Genomic DNA, 26,351 nt, shown 5'->3' with positions numbered 1-26,351 from the left:
GGACAAACCATCTATGATTTGGCGGAATTTAACACAAGTAGGTATTATTGAGCCTGAATATTTCGTTGTGTAATAATATGTTTTGAATGTTGAAAGTGATTCAATTTTTCAATAAATGTTGATTTCTTTAACTTTGCCCCTTCAATGAAAACGTATTAAAAACAGACGCAATCTTGATAAATCACAGTGCATATGTTATTTTAATCTATTTCCATTTCCTCCTCCAAGTATCTGCGAAATAGTATGTAAACGCCCTATTCCTTGAGACGAATTTATTAACTAATCAGGGATATTTTTCACATTTGAAAGACAGTTAATAAATTGGGTTGTAGTGTTCTTACTGTGCTATGAGGTTGTACACACTACATTTGAAGGACAACCTGCACCATTTTTTTTGTTTCCCACTGACATCAGAAAAACGTTTTATAGCATCTAAAATACCCAAATCAGGCAGGCTGATATTTTTAGTTAAATGAAAAACACCAATAAAAATGACTTCAAAATGAATCCGGAAATGGCCAGTTTCAGAAGGTCCCACCCCCTTGTTCGTGACGTCACGCCAAGACGTCTTGCCTTGCTCGAGAATCAAAACAATGGCTTCAGATTCGGAGAAGATGCTTTCTCTTTACTCATCCAGTTATGAATATGATTCAAATAGTTCTGAAGCGGAAAGCATAAATGTTTGCAATTGATTCAAGGAGTCCTCCCATATCAATTCGAGCCGTCAATGACAGCAATGTAGCACCCAGAAAATGCAGAAGATTGCGCCCAAGCTCCGTTGGAAATGGAAATTTGTCAGCTGGGAATTTGTGTCAGCGAATATCAAATAGTTGTCTTGGTGCAACACACAACGATTTAACATGGCGTTATTTATGTGTTTTCCTTCTAATTTCGCCATCAACACGGATCAACACGAAGTTTTCAGACCAAACAAAGTACCCAAAATGCATTGTGTGTCGCTTTCTTGGTCAGGGGCGTTCCAAACGTGACGTCACATGGGCATCGTCATCAACTCGAAAACAAGACTTCATGAATATTCAGCGCAAGTCTTAAAACTTAAACTATAGCTATATGCTGTGGAATCTTTGTAAAATATGCTCAGTCGAAGTCATTTGAAGTGATATTATAAATTATGGACATAACTTGTCCGGTGGCGTCGGTTGTCCTTTAATGCTTTAGGTTTAGTATTTCCAACCCAAACACTCCCTCCAAATGCTCCTGGCCCGGCCCCTCTGTCAAATTTTAGAACCCAATGCGGCCCGCGAGTCAAAAAGTTTGCCCACCCCTGATCCTCTCGTATAGTTGCTTCTTCTCGAGCTAAACTGATACAAACATTGCTGATAGAATATTACAATGTCCGCATATTTGTGGTTCGGCATTTGCAAAATTGCAGTCACTATTTTTGAGACCTGTTTTTGGGGTAGGTGGGTGGCATTCATTCCCTCCACTCCCCTCTAATTTGTTGACATTTTTTTTTTTTGCTGTTTATGTCTTCAGCTCAAAGGACGAAGTGCAAATACCTGATCATCGTAAGTCTTACTATAGTATCAAATTGTGAATTATTTGCTGCTGTTGTTTTCATTGTCACTCAATCGTGGAATTTCACATTTCGCAACAGGATTTCACCATAATCTTCTCCGACGCTAGGTGTCATCAAGTGTTATTGAGGATCATACAAGGGTAACATTTCAGCATTTTATATTCACCCTGACAATGGCCTGATACAAGCCAGACATTAAACCGCCATCTGTTCATTTGATACATGAGGGATCCCTTCCTGAATATGACAGCAAGCGAGGCGACTCTCTGTTAACTGTCCACGTTCTTGAATGGAAGAAGTAAATATTATCATGACTCCATGTGACTAAGAGGATCTGGACTGAAGCCAGGCACTTTATCTCTCTACTTCACTCCCACAATCACATCCCTTCATAATGCAGACATTATTTCATAGTGTCTGAAATAACATCTGCCCGGACGCCCGGGGCGTGCAACTTTTACGTTGGGCGTACAACGAACAGAACGTCTCTGTGCGGGTGGCCGACAACTTTTTCAAGGGAAAAAAAATGAAACTTTTTTTTTCAAATCAAACATTTGCTTTATTCCGATTTCAAAATCTTCGTTCGGTTTGGAAATTTCGGAATTTCGGTTTGTTTGGCAATTTACATACTCGGCAGCCAATCACAAGCCTGCATCGAATAGCTTTGTGCTTCCGGGTGCATTTGCATATCATTTTCCAAAGTAGACGCACAGAGAACACAGGAAAAATGAAAAAGTGGTTAGGAATCAAACCAAACCCTCAGCCCCAGAAGAAAGATTGGCTCCAGCAACTCAACACGACCCTGTTCAGGAATAAATACAGGTAATGGCTGGATGAGATTAATTTGGTACCAATCAGACCAAACATCCAAAGATTTGTTTGCCTGTGAAATGGCTTAATATGAACACTTCCTGTTCTTTCTGTTTCGGGCATGGCTTTACGTTTCAACACCTGATTGACAATAAACATGCCTTGAGTGGAATTTTATAGACAGAGATTTTTTAGAATAAACTTGATGTGGGCGTAGTAATAATGTGGGGATCTGAACCAGAATCTCTTCTCTTGGCTAAGTATGCCCAAACCACGCAATTCATCTGTGGTGGTTGGAGCCACTCATTAGAGCAACCACTGTAAATTGAGCAATTAGGACCAAACATATACATACAGAGTTGTTACACAATGAAAGGTACAGTGCATTTGGACCGAACAAGGACAATTCTTAAATTTAAAAACGCACGTGACAAATGCAAGTTCATTCTTGTGTGATTACCACCCTTTTTATATTTCTATGACAAAAACCACTTCATTCTTCAACCTAAATGTTTATTGGTCAATTTCAAACAAACTATGCAGCTTTTTTTTTACATATAAAGGCACTTTGATTAGTTACTTCAGTCTCGCCAGATCGCACAGGTGTGTTGTCAGGGAGGGAAAGAGGGGGAGACAGGGAGGGGCTGGAGGAAAAGTAGCGAGGAACTCTCATCATTTGCATTACAAATGTTGCACATGAGCGCTGAGTATGTTGGGATGAATGCACTCACTCGCTTTCATTCCGCTCGACCATATTCTCACATCTCAACTCTTGGATGTGGGTCTCTTGCCAGAGGTTTATTTCCACCACCCTCCCACCCCTTGTTCTCCCTTTTTATTATTTAATAAGTCTGACCTATGCACGCTCAGAAATTAGAATCAAGACTCCAGCCAGAATGTGGGAAGGAAAACTGATACCAAAGGAAAGTGTAACGTGTTTTAGGGCTTTGAAGTGTATCCATAGGACCCAGGGGTCCAGGATTTTTAGAATAGAGGTGGTGTTCTATGGATCAGATTGGGAAGGGAACCTCGAGATGAACATTTAGGATGAGACGGCAATTGCCACTTCTCCAGGTTTTTTTTTAAAATTATTGGCCTAATAATTGCTGAAGAACAGAACTTCTTGATATGGGCATGATCTGTAAATGCTAATAGACTGTGGATATGTAATGGATATACAGTAAAGTCTCGTTATATCGATATCGGATATATCAATAGTCCCGGTTATATCGATACTATTTCTATGCACGCATGGAGAAAATTACATGCAAACAGGGTCGGATATATCGATAGTCCCGGTTATATCGATATTTTTTCGGACTCCCTTGAATATCGATATAACGAGACTTTACTGTATCAATTTGTAGAAAGCAAAAATCAGATCATAACAAATCAAGATAATATACTTCCATATGAAGAAGATATAAGCTATTGTTCAATAAATATCTGGTGAGATGAATACAAAAAATATATTTAAAATTGCAGTTTTCATTTTCAATAGTGGATAAGCCACATCACAGGAGAACTAAAGTGGTACTGTGCTTATTTTGAGCATGAGGCAAAATGTTCACACCTTTATTTTCTGGCGCATACAATCGCTCAGACAGATCCATGTAATCCGCATGAAGTATGATTGTTATATTATTATTTTTGGGGGGAGGGATTGTTCCCCTATGACATATGGATGAATGTATACGTATATGGATGTATAATATTTCACGAAAGAGTGATGTTGCAAGAGTAAAGCTTACACAAATGAAACTTCTCCTTTCACGTTTTCAGACTAACAACAGCACATTATAGGCATTTAAAGATGGAATTTGAATGAAAGTATTCTTTGCGAGGCAGCCCCGTGTGCCATGCCATCCTGAGGTGCACTTACCTACATTGGTGCCATCTGTCTCCACGAGGCCAAAGCCTTCCCCAGTGTGAACAGTCCTGGGTCATGAAAGATTGTGCGGGAATTGGGATAGGGGAGGTCACAGCAGAGCCTCTCCTGTTCCCTTAGATGGCAGGGGAAAGGGAATATTTTATGCCGGGGAGCGCGGGGCGGCATGAACTCAGGCCGGTTGGGGGAGGGCTAATCACTGCATTGAAGAGAGTGCCAAAAAGTTATGCACGCTACCAAAATATCTGATCAATTTTGTTATCCTTTGTTAGGTGCCATTTGCAGCGAAACAGTACTAAAGGGGATGCTGGAAGCAGTCCCGGACATGCCTCTTTGTATTTCAGACGTCACATGTATTATTTAAAACAGAAATATGGTGAGTAATTCTTTGAAATTCATTAACTGAGTGTTCAAAATAGATTGGATTGGATTGGATTGGATTGGATTTGCCTTTATTAGTCTCGCAATGGAGAAATTTACATTTCACAGCAGCAAAGTTATGAAAGAAATGAAAGTAGAAAAGCAAAACATAGGAGCTGCTGGAAAGGCAGCCACTCTCGCGGCGCCGTCTTGAAGTCAAAAGAACAAAAAAAAAAAAAAAAAAAAAAATAGTAACCGTTTCTTAAATTACAGGACTGGTGATCAATTTAATGATAGTTAATTAACCCATTAATGGCACTTTGGCAAAGTTTGGCGATCATAAGTTCATATCCAGCCTCCAGCCTTCCAATGAGCAGTTTGTGTGCCTGCTGGGGTTTTCTGTTTTTCAAAGACATCCACATTGAAAATGAGATGGTTCATTGGTGTGAATGTCAGTGGTTATTTATCAACAGCAGTGGCTCATAAACTGGATTTGATCAAATCCCTAGGGCAGGGGTCGGGAACCTATGACTCGCGAGCCATATATGGCTCTTTTGATGATTGCATATGGCTCGCGGATAAAACTAAATACATATTGTCGTTTTTTTCGCCGTTCATTTCCCATTGGGGCTGCAGTTGGCGGAAAGCGCAATTTTGATTGGATGACAATAACCTAGAATGGCCGAAAGCGCCATTTTGATTGGATGATAGTGGCCGTCATGTTGAAACCGGTAAACGCCCCTTTAAATGAGCCCAACTAGTGCACTTCAACAGATGTTATTAATACATTAGCGGGAATGACCTCATTTCAAAGGGAGCGGCTGTGACTTAAGGCGTGGAACATTAGACTGAAAACAAATGAGGGTGTACACTACAAATAGAAGGTAAACTACACACACAAACATGCGGAGCATGGGGGTTGAATGATTACTTAGATACCCACAGTCACGGTTGACCACGAAACAACTAGTAGCTCAGGGTTCCAACATCCACAAACGGCGATTGCTATCACAACTTGAGATTGATGAGGTACAACACAAATTCCGAAGTGAAGGAACCACATCAGAAGAAGAGGTTAGACCAGAGATTGGGAGGCAAGCCCCAATGAGTGATGAAATGGGGAAGCCAGCCCCAATGAATGAAATGCTGAGCGAAACAGCAACTGATCTGAGAGATAAGATCATGGCAAGAATGAAAACTGGGCAACCAAGAAACCGATTACAACGGCTATGTGAAGTACCACCTGAAAGTCTCATGGAAACTGTGAATGCAGCACTGAGAGCTATCCCGACCGGAACGATCACGGAAACCAATGAGCTGATATACGCTTCAGCGTCAGTGATCCTAGAGATGCTTGGCTACAAGCGCAACCGTGAGAGCCGCAAGATTCGTTACCCCCCATGGAAAAGACGGTTGGAGGCTAAGATCAAGGCGGCTCGAAAAGATGTGAGGTAATTGACAGAGAGCGCAACACAACCTGCAAAAGTGTGCGCTCAGTGGCAGGGTTCTAACAGCAGAGCAGACCCTCCAAGGCTGGAAACTGAAAGATACTGGAAAGGCATATGGGAGAAGGATGTCGCACATAACAGCAGTGCACAATGGCTGGTGACTTTGAAAGAGGATCACAGCAACCTCCCTGAACAGAACCCAGTTACAATCACAACGGCAGACATACAAGAAAGAGTCTCAGGTATGAAAAACTAGACGGCACCAGGCCCGTATATGGTCCACACCTACTGGCTAAAGAAACTCACAGCTCTCCACGAGCGCCTAGGAGCACAAATGAACCAGTGGCTGATGGATGGGACTCACCCAGGATTGGCTAACCGAAGGGCGAACAATCCTGATCATGAAGGATTCCTCAAAGAGTGCAGTTCCTTCCAACTATCGGCCAATAACCTGTCTCTCCACAACATGGAAGCTCATGTCAGGCATCATTGCGGCTAAGATAAGTGGACACATGGATCAATACATGAGCAAAGCACAGAAAGGCATTGGTAAAGAAACTAGAGGTGCCAAACATCAGCTGCTGGTTGACAGAACAAATAAGCCTTAAAACTACACACAATATACCTGACTCTATGTATAATAAGTGTGCTATTGTATTGTAATGAAAGAAATACACTGCACTGTATAATAAAGTCACCTTATTTACATTTGTGATGGTCATTGATGGCTATTAATTGACACCTGTTGCTTTCTGACTTGTAAGGTCTTACGAAACTGAGGCATCACATCATCATTCATCATGTTGATGATTCTTATAGCCTTTTCTGAATGGAACTGTTCAATAAAAGCCTGCACATCAACTGTTGAATAGCTTGTCCTCTTGAAGGCAAATCAAATCCTCTGTGTTGAGGACCTCATTATGGTCAGCAACAAGCTCCTCGATGTCATCTGCATCGACTTTGAGGCCCGTAGGTGCTGGCAGAGATTTTATTACAACAAAAGGCGCGAGTCTGATGATTCCACGGACACGGAATAAAACGCAACAAAAGAAGGCAGGCGGGGGTGATCCGTCTAGCCTATCACGCTCGGCAAAATAAAATGGCACACCCACCACGGCTGGCGGAGTGCTCTTCGGATCTTTGGCGGAAGCACATGACCGAACAGCGCTCCAGCCGGCGCTACTTTCCACACCCCCTCTCTCTGAATTCACACGTCCATCGCCTCCGAGGAGCTTTTTGCAGATATTTTTTCTATTATAGGAGCGAAAAAAAACACACCACATGCTCGTGTTCAGCCGAAGAAGACACAAAAATAAAATCACCGTCCAGGAGAAGGAGATCATTGAGAAACACGAACGAGGTGTGCGTTTGTGGCGTCATGTGCACACCGTGGCTGTCATGTGAATCTCAGCCTGACACATCCCTCACGCTGTGTGTCACTTCCCTGAGAGTAACTTTCTACGACCATTGCTTTCACTATTGCTACCATCCTTCGCCTAAAAGCTTTACACATAGGCATTATTTAGTTGATGCTTTCACGTGACTAATGACACCGAAATTGTCACGTGCGAGTTGACAGCTGACAGTGACATGATTACAACGCCCCGCGCCTCGCTGTGTATTGTGCTGTCAAGTCCAAGAGTTTGCTTTGCCCGAGGTGATTGTTAGCCGGGATCGCGTAAGTTTGTTGCTTTCCGGTTTCCGATCGCGAGTGTGCCATTTTATTCGCCCCGCCCGCCTTCTTTTGTCGGGTTTTATTCCGCGTCCGTGGAATCATCGGACTCGCGCCTTTTGTTGTCATAAAATCTCTGCGAGCACCGACGGGACTCGAAGTGGATGCAGATGACATCGAGGAGCTTGTTGCTGACCATAATGAGGTCATCAACACAGATAATTTGATTTGCCTTCAAGAGAACAAGCAGAAGCAGGCCATTCAGGAGTTGATGTGTGGGCTTTTATTGAACAGTTCCATCCACAAAAGGCTATGAGAATCATCAACATGATGAATAATAATGTGATGCCTCAGTTTCGTAAGACCTTACAAGTCAGAAAGCAACAGGTGTCAATTAAGAGCCATCAACGACCATCATAAATGTAAATAAAGTGACTTTATTATAGTGTATTTCTTTCATTACAATACAATAGCCATTTACTATACATAGAATAAGGTATGTTCTGTGTAGTTTTAAGGCTTATTTAGTTGAAAATTATATTTTATGGAGACCTGGGAACGGATTATTCTCATTTTAATGGTTTCCTATGGGGGAAAAAAATTGGGATACACACTTCGCCTTACACACTCTGTCTGGGAACCAATTAAGTTCGTAAGAGAAGGCCTCACTGTATTTTTGTTTTATTGATATTCATTACTGAGAAGCTTTGTTCACAAAGGTAGGTTGTTCCAAACATGCACAAAACTTTAGCTGGCAGTGCTGTTAATTTGGGTTACCCTGGTAGTAATTACGGTATTTTCACGACCAAAGGGCGGAACGTGTGAAAAGGCGCAGTCTCATTTATGTGAGCCATTTCTGTATTTAACACACACATTGGGCGCACCGGATGAAAGGACGCAAGTTTTATATACCGGTACATATCATCTACTGCCATACGTACGTCCGCCTCACAACAACACACAGGCATACAAGTATGCGTATTTAATTAAAAAAACAGATCGGGAGCAAAACTGAGTTTGGTAGTGCTTTATTAATTACAAAGGAATGACATTTTGTAATCATCACTCAATATGCGTTGGCATGGTAAAAAGGAGCACATTACCGGTACCGACTTTTCCGAAAGCTCGAACCACCGTGCTAGCAGATACGTTAGCCCAAGCATCCACAATCCATTGGCAAACTGTGGCGTAACATCCAGCCCTTTTCGTTTGCCTTAATGACGCCTGCTGGAAATGTCTCTTTAGGCAAAGTCTTTCTTTTAAAAAATCACAATCGCCGGGACTTTCTCTCCGTTAGCATGGCAGCCTTTTCACCAGCTTTCCAGAATAATTCGCCGGCCGTTGCTGCGCTACAGTAGTCCCGGTCCGCATGGAAAAATGACACAGTTTCATAAAACGCCAGCACCAAGACGGACCTCCTTGGAAATGTTCAATTTTCATTTCCTCCGCTAGCATTACTGCTCTGAGTGGGATGGTGACCGTCGAAACGCTCCTTCTGCTCGCTTCTACTCCAACTCCGGCCACCTTGCCTTTTGTCCGCGTATTATGTCACAGCCGCTCCACTCCCATGTTCCTCGGCGTAACTGATAGCCTTCAGTTTAAACTGAGCTTCATAACCATATCTCTGTGCCATTTTTAGGGTTGTTAAAACAGCAATGTTCTGCGTAAAGCAATACCTGTTTACCGTTTAGACACAAACCACGCCCACACATCCCCCCACATGTTCTCTCCCACGTCCTTCTCATGGTGGTCTCTAATATGTCCGTACTACAGGGCGCACCGCACATTTTGAAAAAAATCTGAGACGTTTATATGCGCCTTATGGTCGTGAAAATACGGTACTGTTAAAATTTGTCCAGACCTACGGAGGCAAATTTGCCCTTCAAGTCAGCCTCACATTGCAAATCAATTATCAAATCTAGCTGGATTTCAACCAGTAGATCAAAAGCTTTCACTGTGAAAGGTGAGCGAAAAACTGAAAATTCTGTTTGAAGTTCACCAAATACCTGAAAACGTTTATCAAACTCCCATAGTAATCCTGCAATCTTGCCTTTGTACCGCTTCATGTCTAAATGATCGGGGTTGCCACTTGCCAGTAGCGTGTTGAAACCACGGTTGAAAAAAAATGACCGTGGTTGAAAAAAAAAAAAAAAAAAACACCGCTGTTTTCTTCTACGTTGATCGAAACAGCACCACTCTGCCCCTTAGTGGACAATTCTTGGATTGGATTGGATATGCCTTTATTAGTCTCACAGTGGAGAAATTTACGTTTCACAGCAGCAAATTGATGAAAGGAATGAAAGTAGAAAAACGAAATACATGAGCTGCTGGAAAGGCAGCCACTCTCGCGGCGCCGTCTTGAAGTCAAAAGAACAAAAAAACTAAATAACAAATAATATGACAGCATAGAGACACTATGACAAAACAAAGACACAGAGAGACATTCATTCTTCAGGCTTGAATTGCACCTCATTAAAAATTTGTCGTTTGTGCATTTTTCCACTTTTAAAATCCTGTGGGCCTAATCAAACCTGCTTAGGGGCCGGTTCGGGCCGTGTGTTTGACACCACTGCACTAAAGGATCGCTATTTCAATCAATGACTTGAGGCACAAGATCCTTGCCTGGATTGAATCATTTGATTCCCTTTTCCTCTCTCCACAGACTCCAATTGAAAAGCTATCAAGTGCAACATGAGTTGGACCTTCCTCACTAGTCTGCTTGAGGAGATCCACAACCACTCCACCTTTGTAGGCAAAGTGTGGCTGGCCGTGCTTATCATATTTCGTATTGTGCTCACAGCCGTCGGAGGAGAGTCCATCGACACGGACGAGCAGAGCCAGTTCACTTGCAACACAATCCAGCCGGGCTGTGGGAATATGTGCTAGGACGCTTTTGCGCCCCTTTCGCACGTACGCTTCTGGGTCTTCCAGATCATTATGATCTCCACACCCTCCATCATGTACATGGGCTACGCAATCCACAAGATTGCACGCTCGTCCGAGCAGAAGCGGCATAAGGGGAACAAGATCCGTGAAAAGATGTCGGCTCCCTCGAGATGGCGAGGAAGCCACCATCTGGAGGACAGCTTGCAGGGGGAGGATGACGACGCCGAGCCGATGATCTATAAAGACGCGCTAGATGGTATGGAGAGCAAACCTCAGCTGGTGAGCAGCACTTGCAAAGAGCAGTTAAAGCATGATGGTCGCCAAAGAATCCTTCAAGAGGGGCTGATGCAGATCTACGTTCTTCAGCTCTTGTCACGAGCCATGTTTGAGATTGCTTTCCTTGTGGGACAGTACCTCCTGTACGGCTTTCGAGTTAGTCCTTCCTTTGTGTGCGACCGGACCCCATGTCCACACAAAGTGGACTGTTTCATCTCCCCACCCACAGAAAAAACAATCTTCCTTCTCATCATGTATGTGGTAAGCTGCCTCTGCTTCACCTTGAACCTGTGTGAGATGCTTCACCTGGTAATTGGCACTCTTTGAGACACTCTGTGCCTCAAGAGGAATCGGGGTCGGCGGAGCTTCGACTGCCCATTCTCCCGCAATATCCCGGCCTTCCCTCCTGGATACAACCTTGTGATGAAGACAGACAAGGCTAGCAGGATGCCAAACAGCCTCATCGCAACCCATGAGCAGAACATGGCCAACGTAGCTCAGGAGCAGCAATGCACCAGCCCAGATGAGAACATCCCCTCTGACCTGGCAAGCCTTCACTTGCGGGTGGCGCAGGAGCAACTGGACATGGCCTTTCAAACGTACCAAACAAAATATCACCAGCAGACATTCAGAACCAGCAGTCCAGTGTCTGGGGCAACTATGGCAGAACAAAATCGTGTCAACATGGTCCAGGAGAAGAGCCAGGTCCAAGTCAGACATGGAGAAGGCTGACAAAGTAGTAAAAAATGAAAAAAATGTCAGTCTGGATCCTGACATAGTTTGTGTTTTAACAGTGGTATCTTAAGGTTTTCAGGAACAGCGGTTACGAGGCAAGTTTATTTTCTTGTTAAAGACTGCGCATGAAGACCTGCGTTACTTCGGACAAGTCAGACCATTTAAAAGAACGGGTGTCAAACTAATCTTTTTTTTTACACGCCACACTGTTGTTCCGGTTTTACTTGAAGGGTTGTTAATGACTTTTGGGAAACCATGTACATGTTTAATCACCTTCACATATTACATATTCAGTGCCCAGAAATGCTGAATGATTTCATTTAAAGTCAGGAATCAGCAAAAATGATTATTCTTGTGGATTCTGTATAACAGTTTTGAATTTTGGTTCAAACTTTAGCATGCATCATCGAACCTGACATGCTTTATTCGCTTTTGTGGCCTCGTAAAATGATGTGGCGGCCCAGACCTGGCTCCGGGCTTTGACTTTGAGACCTGTGATACAAAGGATTGCAGAATAATGTGGCGACACACAGACCCATGCACACCAAGAAACTCATGAAAAACGTCTTTGTTACCTTACATCACAGGTGTCAAAGTCAAGGCCCGCGGGCCAAATCCGGCCTGCCACATCATTTTTTTCGGCCCGCGAAAGCAAATCAAACTTGTTAAATTCCATGATGATTGCTAAAATCTGAGCCAAAATTTCATATTTTTGGATGTCAACCACAATAAAAGTCATTATTCTTGACTTCAGATTTGAAAATGAGTTATTCATTAATTTGCTGTGTGCTCTATATGTAATATTTGAAGGGATTTAAACATTGTAATGGGTTCCCCAAATTCATAACGGCCCTCGAGAGGAAACCATAACTACAATGTGGCCCGCGGCAAAAAATGACTTTGACACCCCTCCCTGCCTTACATTGTCATATTGTGCTTAAACATATGACCAGTTAGTTGCGCCTCGAACTCAATTAATTCATCAACACAGAAACCAAGAGTGTTCTTATGTATTTAATAACTGGTCAAACTGGATTGATAAACTGATTTCTTAGAAAGGATGACTGCTGATTGTAGGCTCTATGAATAACAATGGCTTTTATGCCGATAGTATGGACAGTTTGAATGGTGTTGCTGGAAGCAAATTAAATATGAAATGTTTTGATAAGAGCGGCCCGGTAGTCGAGTGGTTAGCACACCAGCTTCACAATGCAGAGGTCGCAGTATCACGTCCCGCTCTGGCCTCCCTGTGTGGAGTTTGCATGTTCTCCCCAGGCCTGTGTGGGTTTTCTCCGGGACCTGCGGTTTCCTCCCACATTCAAAAAAACCCATGCATTCCAGGCTTATTGAACACTCAAAATTATCCATAGGTGTGATTGTGATAGTGACTGTTGTTTGTCTTTCTGTGCCCTGCGATTGTCTGGCAACCAATTCAGAAGACGGCTGGGATAGGCTCCAGCACCTCCCGCGACCCTAATGAGGAATAAACAGTACGGCAAATGGATGGGTGTTTTGATAAGGAATTATCACGTTCCTGAAATGCTCTTTTGCTCCCAGATCTGTTCATTTTTAGTCATCGGATGTTTAATTGCTAAAAAATCAAATCAACATCACATTTTATAAGCAAGGGAGATTGTTATTTTATATCATAGTTACTTTTTGTTGTCTAGAGATGATGCATGCTTGATATACAGTTGGTTACAATAGAAGCCCCATCTTCAGTGCTGGAACTATAGGTACGTGTTGAGGCATGTAGACTCCTTAAAATATCTTTTTAAACGCAGTTAGTTTAATCCTGGCTTCACTTTTATCATTCACCAACGTGCCTCAGACTTTTTCAAGACTCTTGTGTTTTATTCTGGAAAATAAAGTACAAGTATTGGTCAACTCTTGTGTTTCATACAGTCATCTAAGAGACAGAACTGTTTGTGACAAGGTGACAATTTCGAAAAGGGGCTACCTGATTTGTCTCACATGTCAGAGGCTGAGGCTTCATATCTTGGGTCCAACCTGCCTGTGTGATGAAAAGGTTTCTTCAGCCGTCATCTGTACTTCTTTGAAGGTGTCGGACGTTTCGCTTCTTATCCAAGAGCCTTTGTCAGCTAACTAAAATAGGGACCTATCATAGCAGAGGTCTGGCACCAGCACCTCTGGACAGTAGGGATATACAGGTAACATTCGTTTTACGACCACGACCGCACTTACAAACACTCAAAATTCACCATTATAAAAATGTTTTAATTGGCATAATTTGTGAACCTCATATATATCAGCACATGCACTGAAATACTGCAGTTTTCTTTATTCAACAGTGAACACAAGAGTCCAAACTGGAGTCCAAAATGCAGCTAGTTCTTGATCGTCAATTTTCTATCCATCTAGATTGTTGTGCTCTCCATGCCCACTTTTCACCATTAAAAGCCAGATTTAGCCATCAACCAGGAAGTGACACCACTTCCTGGTCTCTGACCCAACATGTTTGGCTCTTCGGTCTCAGTGGTTGTGTCATGATGCCAAAAGAAATATAAAAAACTTTTGGGGGGAATTTTGAATGGAAGAAAGGTACGTATTTCTCTCCATCCAAAACAGCAGTGCCGGGCGACCACTAATTGCTTTCGCAAAGGCAATTGCAACCACCTGGGAATGGCCAATTGCCAGTTGCACCTGATTGGCCAGAAGCTCAAGTGAACCACCTTTAAAAGCTGAATGAAGACGTTTTTCCACCGGGCTTGCTGTCTTGCCGCAAAACAATTGGTGGCAGTGGTGGGATCGTTATGCCTACTTGAAGTGGAGAAAGATAACAGCAAGCCAAGATGAAGAAGGTGGGATGAAGAAAAAGTTGTGCAGCATAGACCAACCAAACTCAACAGCAGAGTTATGAAGAGGAACAGGGAAGTCAGGAGCTTGAGTTGCCCCAAGGAGATGCCGTTCTCATTTTCCATGAGAAGTCTATACAGTTCCCAAGCCAAGGGTGTAGCTGAGCAGAGTGACATGGAACCAGTGGTGAAGCCTAAGACTGACAGTGAGTAAAACTAGATAGAGCTCTACCTGATGAGGGATTTATGAATGAAATGACAGATTTCATGCAATATTCTAAATGTCGAGAAGGAATGTTGATTGAACAGATCAGTCAGATCAGAGATTAGATGCACAACAAGAAGCAAGACTGGACATTTGATGGACAAACGAGTCAACATCGTCCTGCTCCAAAACCACAGCCCCAAAACCTCAACCCTCGAATATCCATGCCAACAAACCTTCCTCCGGCAAGACACTCCAAAATTGTCTTACCTATGTCTGTGTAAGCTCTCAGTCGTACAGGAGTGGTTCATCGATGAAAAGGTTTCTTCAGCCGTCATCTGTACTTCTTTGAAGGTGTCTGACATTTCGCTTCTTATCCAAGATGCTTCTTCAGCGAACTAAAGTCTTACTGGTAGTTTCGGCCCAGTAGGCAGACGTGGCGGTGCCGGACTCTGCTATGATAGGTCCCTGTTCTCTAGTTGGGGGGAGCAGAGGACTACTCCCTGTGGCTCCACTGATTACTTCTATTGTCCTGACTGACGACTGGCCTGATTGCCCTATTTGCCCTGGTATCACCTCATCAGCATAACTAATCCTATGTTGCCTAAGCACTCTGTTGTATGAACGACAAATTGAACCTCACACCACCATATCGGTTTAGTGAAGGATTTAGCTGTTTTATGAAAATTGCTTCTTTTACTCCCCTTTCAAACCATCTATGTTCTTTCGCTAAGATTTTAACCTCATTGCCATCAAATGAGTGGTTGCTAGCTTTTAGGTGCATATGTACCGCCGATTGAGGCCCACTAGTATTATCCCTGTGATGTTGATAGTCCTTTTTGTGAGAATTTGTTTAGTCTCCCCAATGTATTGCTCTTTACAATTTTCATTTTTACAATGTATTGAATAAACTACATTACTTTGTTTTTCAATTTTCATTAAATGTCAAAAGGAAAGAATAGGGAATGAAACCAAAAATTCTGAAGAGAAGTGTTTAGGAAGGCTACGCACACTGACCAATACTTACTTTTTGATTCTAACCACCCTTTACAACACAAACTAGGAGTTATCAGAACCCTCCAGCATAGGGCTAAACTAATACAAACAAGCATTGACGGTAGAGAAAAGGAGTCAAAACATATCAGGAGAGCACTCACTAACTGTGGGTACCCTCAGTGGTCATTCAGTAAATGTCAGAAAGAAAGAATAGGGAATTAAAGCGAAAATTCTCAAGATACAAAAAAAGAGAGGAGTAGCAGTACCTGCTACGTAGGAGTAGCAATATTGTACTTTTTTGAAACTGAGTCGACTTGGTTTACGAATGTAAAAGTGAAGGTCGGTCGTCACTCAAATGGCAGCTCCGGCAATGCTTTGTGACGTCAGTTCCTCACACGCAGCCCGCATCCTGAGTCATGATTTTTTTTTTTATCTCAGGTTTTCCCATCAATCAAAAGCTATATACGTAATATGGGTGTCTGCACAATTTGTGAATTCACGGGAGTGTGAAATCACAGTGGATGGGATTCAAGTACTATATTCCATAGTCCATAATGACATACTGACCATTTATTTTTCAGTGGCATGAACACAGACATAGTGAAACTTTGAGCATAAACAATACAATAAATCCTGATTTATATAGCGCTTTCACAACAGCAGCAACTGTAGCAAATCGCTTTACAAAACAAATTAAAATAAAAACACATTACATAAAAACTCAAGTTGTGCAATCTTAACTACTTTTACCTCATACGCTTTGTTTGGAGCACAGTGAAAATCGCTGTCACATAAGGCATTTCAGTGAATATAACAACATGCTATATACTAAATCTGTACTTACAGTGTACACTATGCGTATCGCTTCATTTGCCTCATAAAGCATCACTTGCAATGAAATTGAACCGGAGTCAAAATAAATTATGATGCTGAACTTGCTCAGACTGATATCTTCTATTGAACCCATGTACGTATGTATTCTCCTAACCTTTATGCATATATCACATTCAAGGTCTTCCAAAAAATTTTCATGGGCTAAGTGTGCCTATTGGGGGACATCTCTCAGGTAGAACAGAGTAAAAGAATGTCCTGATTATGAGAACATATTCTGTGATACTATCATGGTCAATGTGTTTCTAGAGAAGTAGCTATCGAAAGGACATTGTGTGTGAAACTATCAAGTCCCACCCGTAATGTGAGGAAAAAGAGAGAAAGAGGACTGATTAGAGAGAGCTGTACTCAGTCCCTCCTATTCTCTTTGCAAGAACAACTAAGAGAGACGTCTCCTTTTTGTGAGAGTTTTGATTATTCTGTGTCATAAATCACACACGGAATATATATATATATATATATATATATATATATATATATATATATATATATATATATATATATATATATATACACACACACACACACACACACACACACACACACACACACACACACACACACACACACACACACACACACACTAAGAATCATGAAACACTGGACGTGATGTTATTCTGACCGTTTGTGCCAATGGGTGGTCCTCACATGAGATTAGCCTTGATGTTGAGAGTGGTGTGGGAGCTGTGCCTCAGGGATGGGAGGTTGTGAATTTGGGACACATCGTCAGTAGTGTGCCAAAGAATCATTGGGTGTTTCGGCCTTTTAATCACTAGACACCCTCATCGATGGTGGCCAGCGACAGGTTGATCACGCCCGTGCTTGTGTCCCATTCCCAATCAGATGTTGAGAAGCTGGTGGGGGGAGGGGTGTTGTGTCTTAGGTTGCTGTTCTATGAGGCCAACAAGGGTCCTTCCTCTTCATCCAGATCCACTGGCTGCTTCTTTATGCGGCTTCAGAGACTGATCTAACTGTGTGCCGCAGAGCCTGTCCGTGGATACCCAGGTCTTTTAGCAGACTGATGGTGGGGGAAGCCACAAACCCTCTGCATCCAACTTCAATTGGATATACCTTAGCTTTCCATCCCCGCTGTTGCACATCCACTGAGAGTTCTGTGTAGCGTAGCTTCTTGCGCTCATAGGCATCTTCAACAGAGTTTTCCCAAGGGACTGTGAGTTCTGCGATGTAGACAGCCTTGAGTGAATGGGACCAGAGCACCAAGTCTGGCCTGAGGGTGGTGGCTGCAATCTCCGCTGGGAAAACCAATTGCTGGCCAATGTCAACCCGCATATCCCAATCGCAGGCCCTGGATAGCTGTCCAACTTCTGGTTTGGCAGGAGGATGGTTGGGCTTTCTCTGTCCCTCTCGGATGAAAATCAATGGTGCTGTGCTGGACGTGGTGGCTCTCATTGGCAAGGAGTTGATGGTATTCCTCTTGCTCTCAAGGACAACTGCCAAACTCTTCAGGACCTGGTTGTGCCTCCAGGTGTAGCGGCGTTGTGTGAGGCTGGTCTTACAACCGGTCAAGATGTGTTTGAGAGTTCCTGGAGTTCGACAGAGGTCACAGGTTGGATCTTCGCCATACCATTGGTGGAGGTTTTTTGGAGATGGGAGCACATCATTGATAGCTCTGATGATGAAGCTGATGTTGCTTGCCTCCATTTCCCAGAGATCCCTCTAGCTGAGATTTCTCTTCTCCAGGCCTTCCCACCTCATCCATTGTCCCTGCTTGGCAAGAGAGACAGCCTGTGCAGTTCTTTCAGCTTCCTCTTGGCGGCGCACCTCTGCCATCACCATTTTCCTTCTTTCCGATGTTGAAGCCTTACGCCAAGAAGGTTTGTTTGTAAGGCCAAACCCCCCCTCTTCCTAGCTGAACGTGTCCCACAATGTCGCTGTGCCTTAGGGCTGCTGCACTGCAATGGATGGCGTCCATTTCCGTCCATTTGATAGGGGGGGTGCAGCTTGACTGATCTTCCGGTCTCTGGAGTCTGTGAGGGTCATCCGCCATGCCTTTGGTATTATCCCTTTCTGCCACACAATCCTCATGAGTCTCCAAAGATAACGCAGAACATCTGGTGCGTTCTTGTAGAGCTTATATGGAACTCCATTTGGCCCCGGGGCTGATGCTGATCTTGCACCCCATACTGTATTGTCCACTTCCTTCCATTTTGGAGGGCCAGTCTCGAGGTTGAATTCTGGTGGTTCAATAGGGGGGATGTCATGTGGGATAGCTAGTTTTTCCTGCCTTTTTTGTGTCCTGGTGGACCTTTTCCAGATGCTTTTCAAGTTCCTGCTTGTTGGAGGTTTGTGTGTGTGTGTGTGTGTGTGTGTGTGTGTGTGTGTGTGTGTGTGTGTGTGTGTGTGTGTGTGTGTGTGTGTGTGTGTGTGTGTGTGTGTGTGTGTGTGTGTGTGTGTGTGTGTGTGTGTGTGTGTGTGTGTGTGTGTGCGTGTGTGTGTGTATATATCCCAGCTGGCTTCGGGCAGTAAGCGGGGTACACAGGTAGATAAACATTTCAACACTATCAAATAAAGTCCTGGAAGGGTTTAACTTGAGATAAACTGATTTCTGTTTAACTTGAGATAAACTGATTTCTGCCTGGGCTATGGAGCCCTGGTGCAATTATATTATTCGTTTGTCAATGCATCAGTCGCATTTGTCTTTTACTGGTTAGAAACCTTTGGTTCAAAGGTTGCCAAAAGTGGGCTAAGGTGTGCACAATGTTTTGTTGTTGTTGTGATTTGGCAAATTATGAAAATACCATACCTTACATAAATACATTCGTGTCTGCTATCTATTAGTTATTTATTAGTGAGCTAGCTAACTTGATCTATTTGAGTTATTCCGAGTTGAGTGAACGCTGGCGCATGTGGCTGTCGATGCTCACCCACAGAAAAACGCTGATAAATGAAATGTATTATTATTATAATTATGATTATTATTTATTGAAGACAAAACAACACAGGGAAATATATATTTTCTTCAATATAGTCCTAACCTATTGGTACTGTATAAATATATTCTTGTCAATTCATTATGTCACTCCCACACCATTCAAAACCAAATAATTTATCTTGAATAATCAAAAACTATAACTGCAATTTGTGTGTGTATTAAGCGGGTGATAGTTTCACATACAGTGCTATTGTGTAGACAGGTTCTCAAATCTGATATAAAATTGCACATAGATGCAATTGATCAGTACAAAATAAACCTTAATATGTTCACTTGGATTGCGTGGGGTTCTGTTCTAGTCTTGGTTTGGCCACAAAGTCCCTGTACATTGTGTAAATGACACCTATAAGGAAAAAAACAGTTATTTATTGTTCTGATGTGTTCATATGGAAGCATGCACTGGAGTGGGGGACCTTTGTCCTCTATCAGAGATTATTTGACGGTATGACTGTTTTGATTTCTGTCTGTATACGTACCGACGGTCATGGCTCCGACCACGAAGCCTTGGGCGGCCACGCGCATGTGGATCAGGTGTATGGACATTTTGGTGTCCCCACGACTTTTCAACTTCCACAGTCTGTAGCCTACAATAGCAAAGAAGCCAGCGATTCCTGCAACAACCGCAAGGATGATGTTAGTCAATTTTTCATTCATGTAGTCAACTTTATTGTAGGAAATAGCTACAGGATTGATGTGACATTTTTTTTGTTTGAGCGGAAAGCCCATGTGGAGATTACTTGGTGAATGGTATATGTGGAAATATGGATCATTTTAAGCGGGGGCATTAAAGTGACCTTGAGAGTTTTGAAAGGCGCTTATAAATGAACTCTATTGCTGTTGTTATTATTATTAGTAGTAGTATTATTATTACTGTAACAGGAGTGGTGCCAGTTTATTTTCGACAACCAAACAGTAATAATAAAGTACATGAAATAGAAAGCATACTATATTCCCAGTCAATAAGGATGATTTTGATTTATATTTGAGATACAGCACTATTTAAGTCAACGGCCCATGCAGCACCTAATCAGTTCATTAATGGTGGCTACTAATTGTGGAAATTGGGAAAATTATATAGATGCACATCAGATAGCCATACATTACCATAGATGTTTAAGGTGGGGGTGGGTTAGTAAAAAAACTTGCACGTTGCTAAATAACATGTAAAATGGATGTGACGTAAAACACTTGAATTATTATTATTTACAATAAATATTAATTACAATATTATTTATATTGATGAGAAGGTTTCTTGTATATTTGTACAGATTTGTGAATTTGTACAGATGACGGCTGAAGAAACCTTCTCATCGATGGACCACTCCTGTTCGACTGAGAGCTTACACAGACGAATATTATTTACAATAAAGCTGACTTTGACTTTGAAGTGGTCATATCTGGCACTTTATTAAATAATCTAATCATGAATTAAATTACCTCTAAGCGGCCCAACATCAAAACTATCATCATATTGGTGGAATAGTCAATCAAAACAGAGCATTATTTCCCTGTCTCTCCTTTTTATCTCGTGTAAATGTCAGATTACGTGGCTACGTGCACGGTGCATTCAAAAACAGATTTGTACTGTTTGTCAAATTACGTAATCAGGGTAGTCAGGATGTTCATACTTACCCACGGGAACAAATGGGTTCTCCTTGGCTTTTCTCAAAAATTTGGACTCGGTCTCTTCGTCGGCAGACATTGTAACTGGACACAAGAACATTCACAACGCATAAAACGTGCGTTTGCTTAGCATTTTAGCTAAGCACTTCGTGCTCATGAACAGTCCAGAGGTTACAAATGAAGGACAATGGGGAGTCACTGTATAAATGGACGAAATGTTAAGAACATGGTTGCAAGTTCACGAGTTGTGAGAAGCATATAAGACACAATTATCATTTTGAGTATCGTGCAGTTGAGTATCGTACAATAATCGTACACCGTATGTTTCATAATTGACAACAAAACCGTTATTTGTTGTTATTTGTGACAATTAACATTTTTTTCCAAATTAGACTTACCTGAATATAAACCTTAACGTTAGTTAACTAAATACCGGCTTTCAGAATCCACACTGTTGCACAACTTGTACCGATCAATGAAAAGTCCCCGGCCGATTGCCTGCTTTCGCAGTGTCTTCACGTTGGTGTGACGTAAGAAGCCACGTGTATGGTGCATTCAAGGACACAAAAAAAAGATAAAATACCTTGGTAATCTTTTTTTCCTCGTTGAAAACGGAGGTGAATGTTATTTAAGTAATATACTTTTTAAATTTAGTATATATTACATTTAATGATCGTAAAAGAAATATCGAATTTTAGACTTTGATTTGAAGAAAGGATTACATCCTACATTTGACGCGGCGTCACTTGTATTATGTGCACAAAAAAACAAAGATAGTCGATATTAACCAAGAGAACACACATTGGTAGCTGGAGCGGAGGACCGCGTTCGGTTATTGTCACATATATGAAAGACCCAATAACTGTTAAATATATTGAATCGTGTTTCCTAATCTTTTATTATTTATACTCAGGCAGATAAATTGTATTATGAGTATTTTTTTTCTTCTGACGCCTACTCAGAAAAAACGTTCACGTTCAAACCTAAACGGAAGTAGGGTATATTTTTAACAGTACTGATTACTCTTTGCAATTACCATTGGTTTTTTTTGGGGGGGTAGTCATTGGTGAGGCAACCTCACGTTTTAGCAACGTGCCACTGCAATGAGTCACTCCGAAACCTCTTCGAGCCGCGTTCGGACTTTTGGCAGAGTACAAACGCACTAAAAATCACATACATGTTAATTCTCACGATTTGATCGATTTACGATTTCTGAAACTTAACATGTATGAAATCACGATTTAACAATTAAACTATCGTGCTTTTATTAAAATGCGAGGAGGCCGATAGAAAACCCACACACACGCATGAGGAGGAAAGTGTCGCAACTATTTTGTCACTCCACAGTTTGAAAGCTGTTAGGAGCAAATGGTAAGAGAATAAACGAGGTTAACAAAACGAAAAGAAAGAAACCCACCAAACTCGTGTATGCTCATTCATCTTTGAAATTGTAATGCCTCTGTATTACACCGACGCAGGCAAGGAGAAAACATGCAAACTCCAAAAAAGAAAGCCAGAATTGAACCCTGCATACCCATTACGTCTGTGTAAGCTCTCAGTCGTACAGGAGTGGTCCATCGATGAGAAGGTTTCTTCAGCCGTCATCTGTACAAAAGTGAAGGTTTCGGACGTTTCGCCTCCTATCCAAGAGGCTTCGTCAGCGAACTAAAGTCTGACTGGTCGTATCGGCCCCATTTATATATCCCTAATGTCCAGACATGGTGGCGCCGGACACAGCTATGATAGGTCCCTACTCTCAGGTTGGGGGGGCAGAGGACCCCTCCCTTCAGAACCTTCACTTTTGTACAGATGACGGCTGAAGAAACCTTCTCATCGATGGACCACTCCTGTACGACTGAGAGCTTACACAGACGTATTGCTGCCAACTTTGGGAGAGACATCCTTCTGCTGGTACGTAACTTAGAAAAGGCCACCTTTAAATTAGCTGACTTAAAGAACCACCTCAGATTCAATCTTAGATGTAGACAGAGCCGGTTAATTCCTAAATGCTTGAAGCAAGCACCCCTGGAACCCGGATACTTAGCCGATAAAATGCAACAAAATTATACTAGGAAAATTCTAAATTTGCGAATTAGGAGACTTAACATAGAGATAAAAAACAAACAGTCAGAAATAGAAACTTATTATCAGCGATTACAAACTAAACTTACCCACAAAATATATCAGGAAGTGTGTGAATTTACTAAATCCGGTTATATGAGGAACCACAGCAAAACCAAAGACAGACAAAAGGGTACATTTCAAAAATTACTTTTACTGAAACAATCTCAGCTACTGGTAAACACGCGAAAAATTAGGAATGAACAGTTTGCAAGGGAGAATTGGATCAAAAATTTGTCAGACAGAGATCTCTCAGAGACAGAAAAGGCGGTACTTACCAAAGGTTTAAATTTCTCAGTGACTCCTAAAACTATACCTACAATAGATTACATCACAGCTACTGAATCGGCTATTAAAAATAACAAACTTTCGTATGCAGAGGCAGATGATCTACGCATTAAAATATCAGCTCTTCTCAGTAGTGCCAAACTTCCTCCGTCCAACATAACATTAGAAGAGAGAAAGGCGTTAACTACTCTACAAAAAGACAAAAATATTACTATTTTGCCAGCAGACAAGGGCAGATGCACAGTGCTTCTCAACACATTGGATTATGAAGCCAAAATAAATAGGTTAATCAGTGATTCTAACACGTATGAGCAACTAAAAAGGGACCCTTCCAATAGATACAAGAAAGAAATGATTGACTGTCTCCAAAAGTTAGAGAAAGGAAAACATATAGACAAACAGATGTATTTTAGATTATACCCGGGAGAGGCCATGCCATGTATCTATGGCCTGCCAAAAATACATAAAGAAGGGTTCCCCCTCAGACCCATTGTTTGTAGCATTGACTCCTCTACATACAATGTAGCCAAATATTTAAAAACTATTTTAGCTCCGTTGGTTGGTAACACAGAATATCACGTAGAGAACACCACAGCGTTTGTAGAGAGGATCAAAGACCTCATATTGGAACCTGAGGAAACTTTGGCATCATACGATGTGACTTCTCTCTTTACATCTGTCCCAACCCCAGCAGCAGTCTCAGTGGTGAGGACGAGGCTGCTGGCAGATGTTTCTCTGCATGAAAGAACCAAACTTAAACCGGATCACATCTGCCAATTATTAGAAATCTGCCTTAATACTACGTATTTTCAATTTCGGGAAAAATTTTATAAACAAATTCATGGTTGTGCTATGGGCTCACCAGTTTCACCCATAGTGGCTAATCTTTACATGGAAGAGATGGAGAAACAGGCCCTCACATCCTTCCCAGGGACAAAACCTCGACACTGGTTTAGATATGTGGACGATACTTTTGTCATAATTAAGAAACAAGAAATTCAATCCTCCACAGATCACCTCAACTCTGTAGACTTCAACATTAAATTTACTCGCGAGGACATTCAAGAGAACCAACTAGCCTTCTTGGATTGTAAAGTAATTATAAAAGAGGACAGAGCGCTAAAAACAGAAGTCTTTAGGAAGGCTACGCACACTGACCAATACTTACTTTTTGACTCTAACCACCCTTTACAACACAAACTAGGAGTTATCAGAACCCTCCAGCATAGGGCTAAACTAATACCAACTAGCACTGAAGGTAGAGAAAAGGAGTCTAAACATATCAGGAGAGAACTCACTAACTGTGGGTACCCTCAGTGGTCATTCAACAAATGTCAGAAAGAAAGAATAGGGAATGAAACCAATAATTCTCAAGATACAAAAAGGAGAGGAGTAGCAGTACCGTACATTGCAGGAGTTTCTGAAAAATTAAAAAGAGTCCTTTGGCAACATAAAATTCCTACTTATTTCAAACCGATAAACACGTTAAGGCAAAAATTAGTGCATCCAAAAGATAGGCTACCAAATGAAAAACAAAGTAATGTAGTTTATTCCATACATTGTAAGAATGAAAATTGTAAAGAGCAGTACATTGGGGAGACTCAACAAATTCTCAAAAAAAGACTTTATCAACATCGCAGGGATAATATAAGTGGACCTCAATCGGCAGTACATTTGCACCTAAAAGCTAGCAACCACTCATTTGATGACAATGAGGTTAAAATCTTAGTGAAAGAACATAGATGGTTTGAAAGGGGGGTAAAAGAAGCGATTCTTATAAAACAACAAAATCCTTCATTAAACCGGTCTGGTGGGGTGAGGTTCAATTTGGATCGTTCATACAATAGCCTGCTTAGGCAAAACAGGTTAGGCAACTTTCGTAATGCTGATAAGGGTCGTTATGCTGATGAGGTGATACCGGTGGGAGTGGGGGTAATAGGTCAGTCGTTAGTCAGGAATGCAGGAACAATCAGTGGGGCCACAGGGAGGGGTCCTCTGCCCCCCCAACCTGAGAGTACGGACCTATCATAGCTGTGTCCGGCGCCACCATGTCTGGACATTAGGGATATATAAATGGGGCCGATACGACCAGTCAGACTTTCGTTCGCTGACGAAGCCTCTTGGATAGGAGGCGAAACGTCCGAAACCTTCACTTTTGTACAGATGACGGCTGAAGAAACCTTCTCATCCCTGCATACCCATGGAAATAGATAGGTTTAGAAGTGCCCAGAGGAGCCAATAGCATTGCGCCCCGCGGTCACTAGGTCAAATCTTGGTACACCCAAAGGACAAAATACACCCGGAAAACAAATGTAACTGAATATATGAAATCCCATGCAAGTCATGCAATAAATCATACATCGGGGAGACAGGAAGGAGTTTCAATACAAGAAAAAAAGAGCACAAGAACGAGTGCGAGAAGGAGACGGCAACAATCCAAACAAGAGCAATAAAAGAACAAGCACAACAGGAGCACCATAAATCAGCCATCACGGATCATTGCAAAAGAGAAAACCACATCATGGACTGGGAGAAGGCCAGAGTCATCCGCACCGAAGACAACAAACATCAGCGCTGGATCAGGGAGGCCATTGAAATCCGAAAGTGGGGACCAAGGACCATCAACAGGGATGAGGGAGCTTACATGCTCTCTACTACCTGGAGCAGCATCCTGGAGGGACGAGCGGACAGCGGGGGGCGTGGCTTGCCTGTCAGTTCTGATAGGTAGGTCACGCCCTCATAGCAACACCAGCTGAAAATGGCGTGTCACAGCAACATCCGTGACACTCTGACGAAGGCGGAAGTAGTCGCCGAAACATGTCAGGTATTTGAACACCTACAAT

General features: G+C 42.2%; 1 protein-coding gene and 1 pseudogene across 3 annotated transcripts; one reads left to right on the top strand and one right to left on the bottom strand.

Moving 5' to 3' along the window:
* LOC148891908 (gap junction gamma-1 protein-like) lies at positions 1-16,574 on the top strand (annotated as a pseudogene). The gene is made up of 2 exons (XR_016116404.1): positions 1-37; positions 10,381-16,574. The product of XR_016116404.1 is annotated as a gap junction gamma-1 protein-like (transcript).
* higd1a (HIG1 hypoxia inducible domain family, member 1A) lies at positions 16,181-21,808 on the bottom strand. 2 transcript variants are annotated; one of them, XM_089007850.1, is made up of 4 exons: positions 21,683-21,808; positions 21,109-21,183; positions 19,953-20,087; positions 16,181-19,819 (listed from the first exon to the last, which is right to left on the bottom strand). In XM_089007850.1, the coding sequence occupies exons 2-4, from the start codon at positions 21,176-21,178 to the stop codon at positions 19,746-19,748; spliced, it is 279 nt and encodes a 92-aa protein (XP_088863976.1). In that variant the 5' UTR covers positions 21,179-21,183; positions 21,683-21,808; the 3' UTR covers positions 16,181-19,745. The 2 variants fall into 2 exon arrangements, with proteins under 2 accessions (XP_088863976.1, XP_088863974.1); XM_089007848.1 differs by lacking the exon at positions 21,683-21,808 and adding an exon at positions 21,498-21,651.
* Between the last annotated feature and the right edge of the window lie 4,543 nt (positions 21,809-26,351).

Source organism: Hippocampus bargibanti, linkage group LG11, assembly GCF_051943395.1.
Source record: "Hippocampus bargibanti isolate YZ-2025 linkage group LG11, ASM5194339v1, whole genome shotgun sequence".
NCBI classification, from domain to species: Eukaryota; Metazoa; Chordata; class Actinopteri; order Syngnathiformes; family Syngnathidae; genus Hippocampus; species Hippocampus bargibanti.
Note: the sequence above shows the minus strand (reverse complement) of the source record. Positions and strands in the feature narration are given on the sequence as shown.

Bases quoted from the DNA above. Each gene is read 5' to 3' on its own strand.
- higd1a (XM_089007850.1), bottom strand. From the start codon at position 21,178: ATGTCTGCCGACGAAGAGACCGAGTCCAAATTTTTGAGAAAAGCCAAG. The intron at 20,088-21,108 runs GTAAGTATGAAC...CGGTTGTTGCAG, and splicing joins GAACCCATTTGTTCCCGTGG to GAATCGCTGGCTTCTTTGCT. The intron at 19,820-19,952 runs GTACGTATACAG...TTTTCCTTATAG, and splicing joins GGTCGGAGCCATGACCGTCG to GTGTCATTTACACAATGTAC.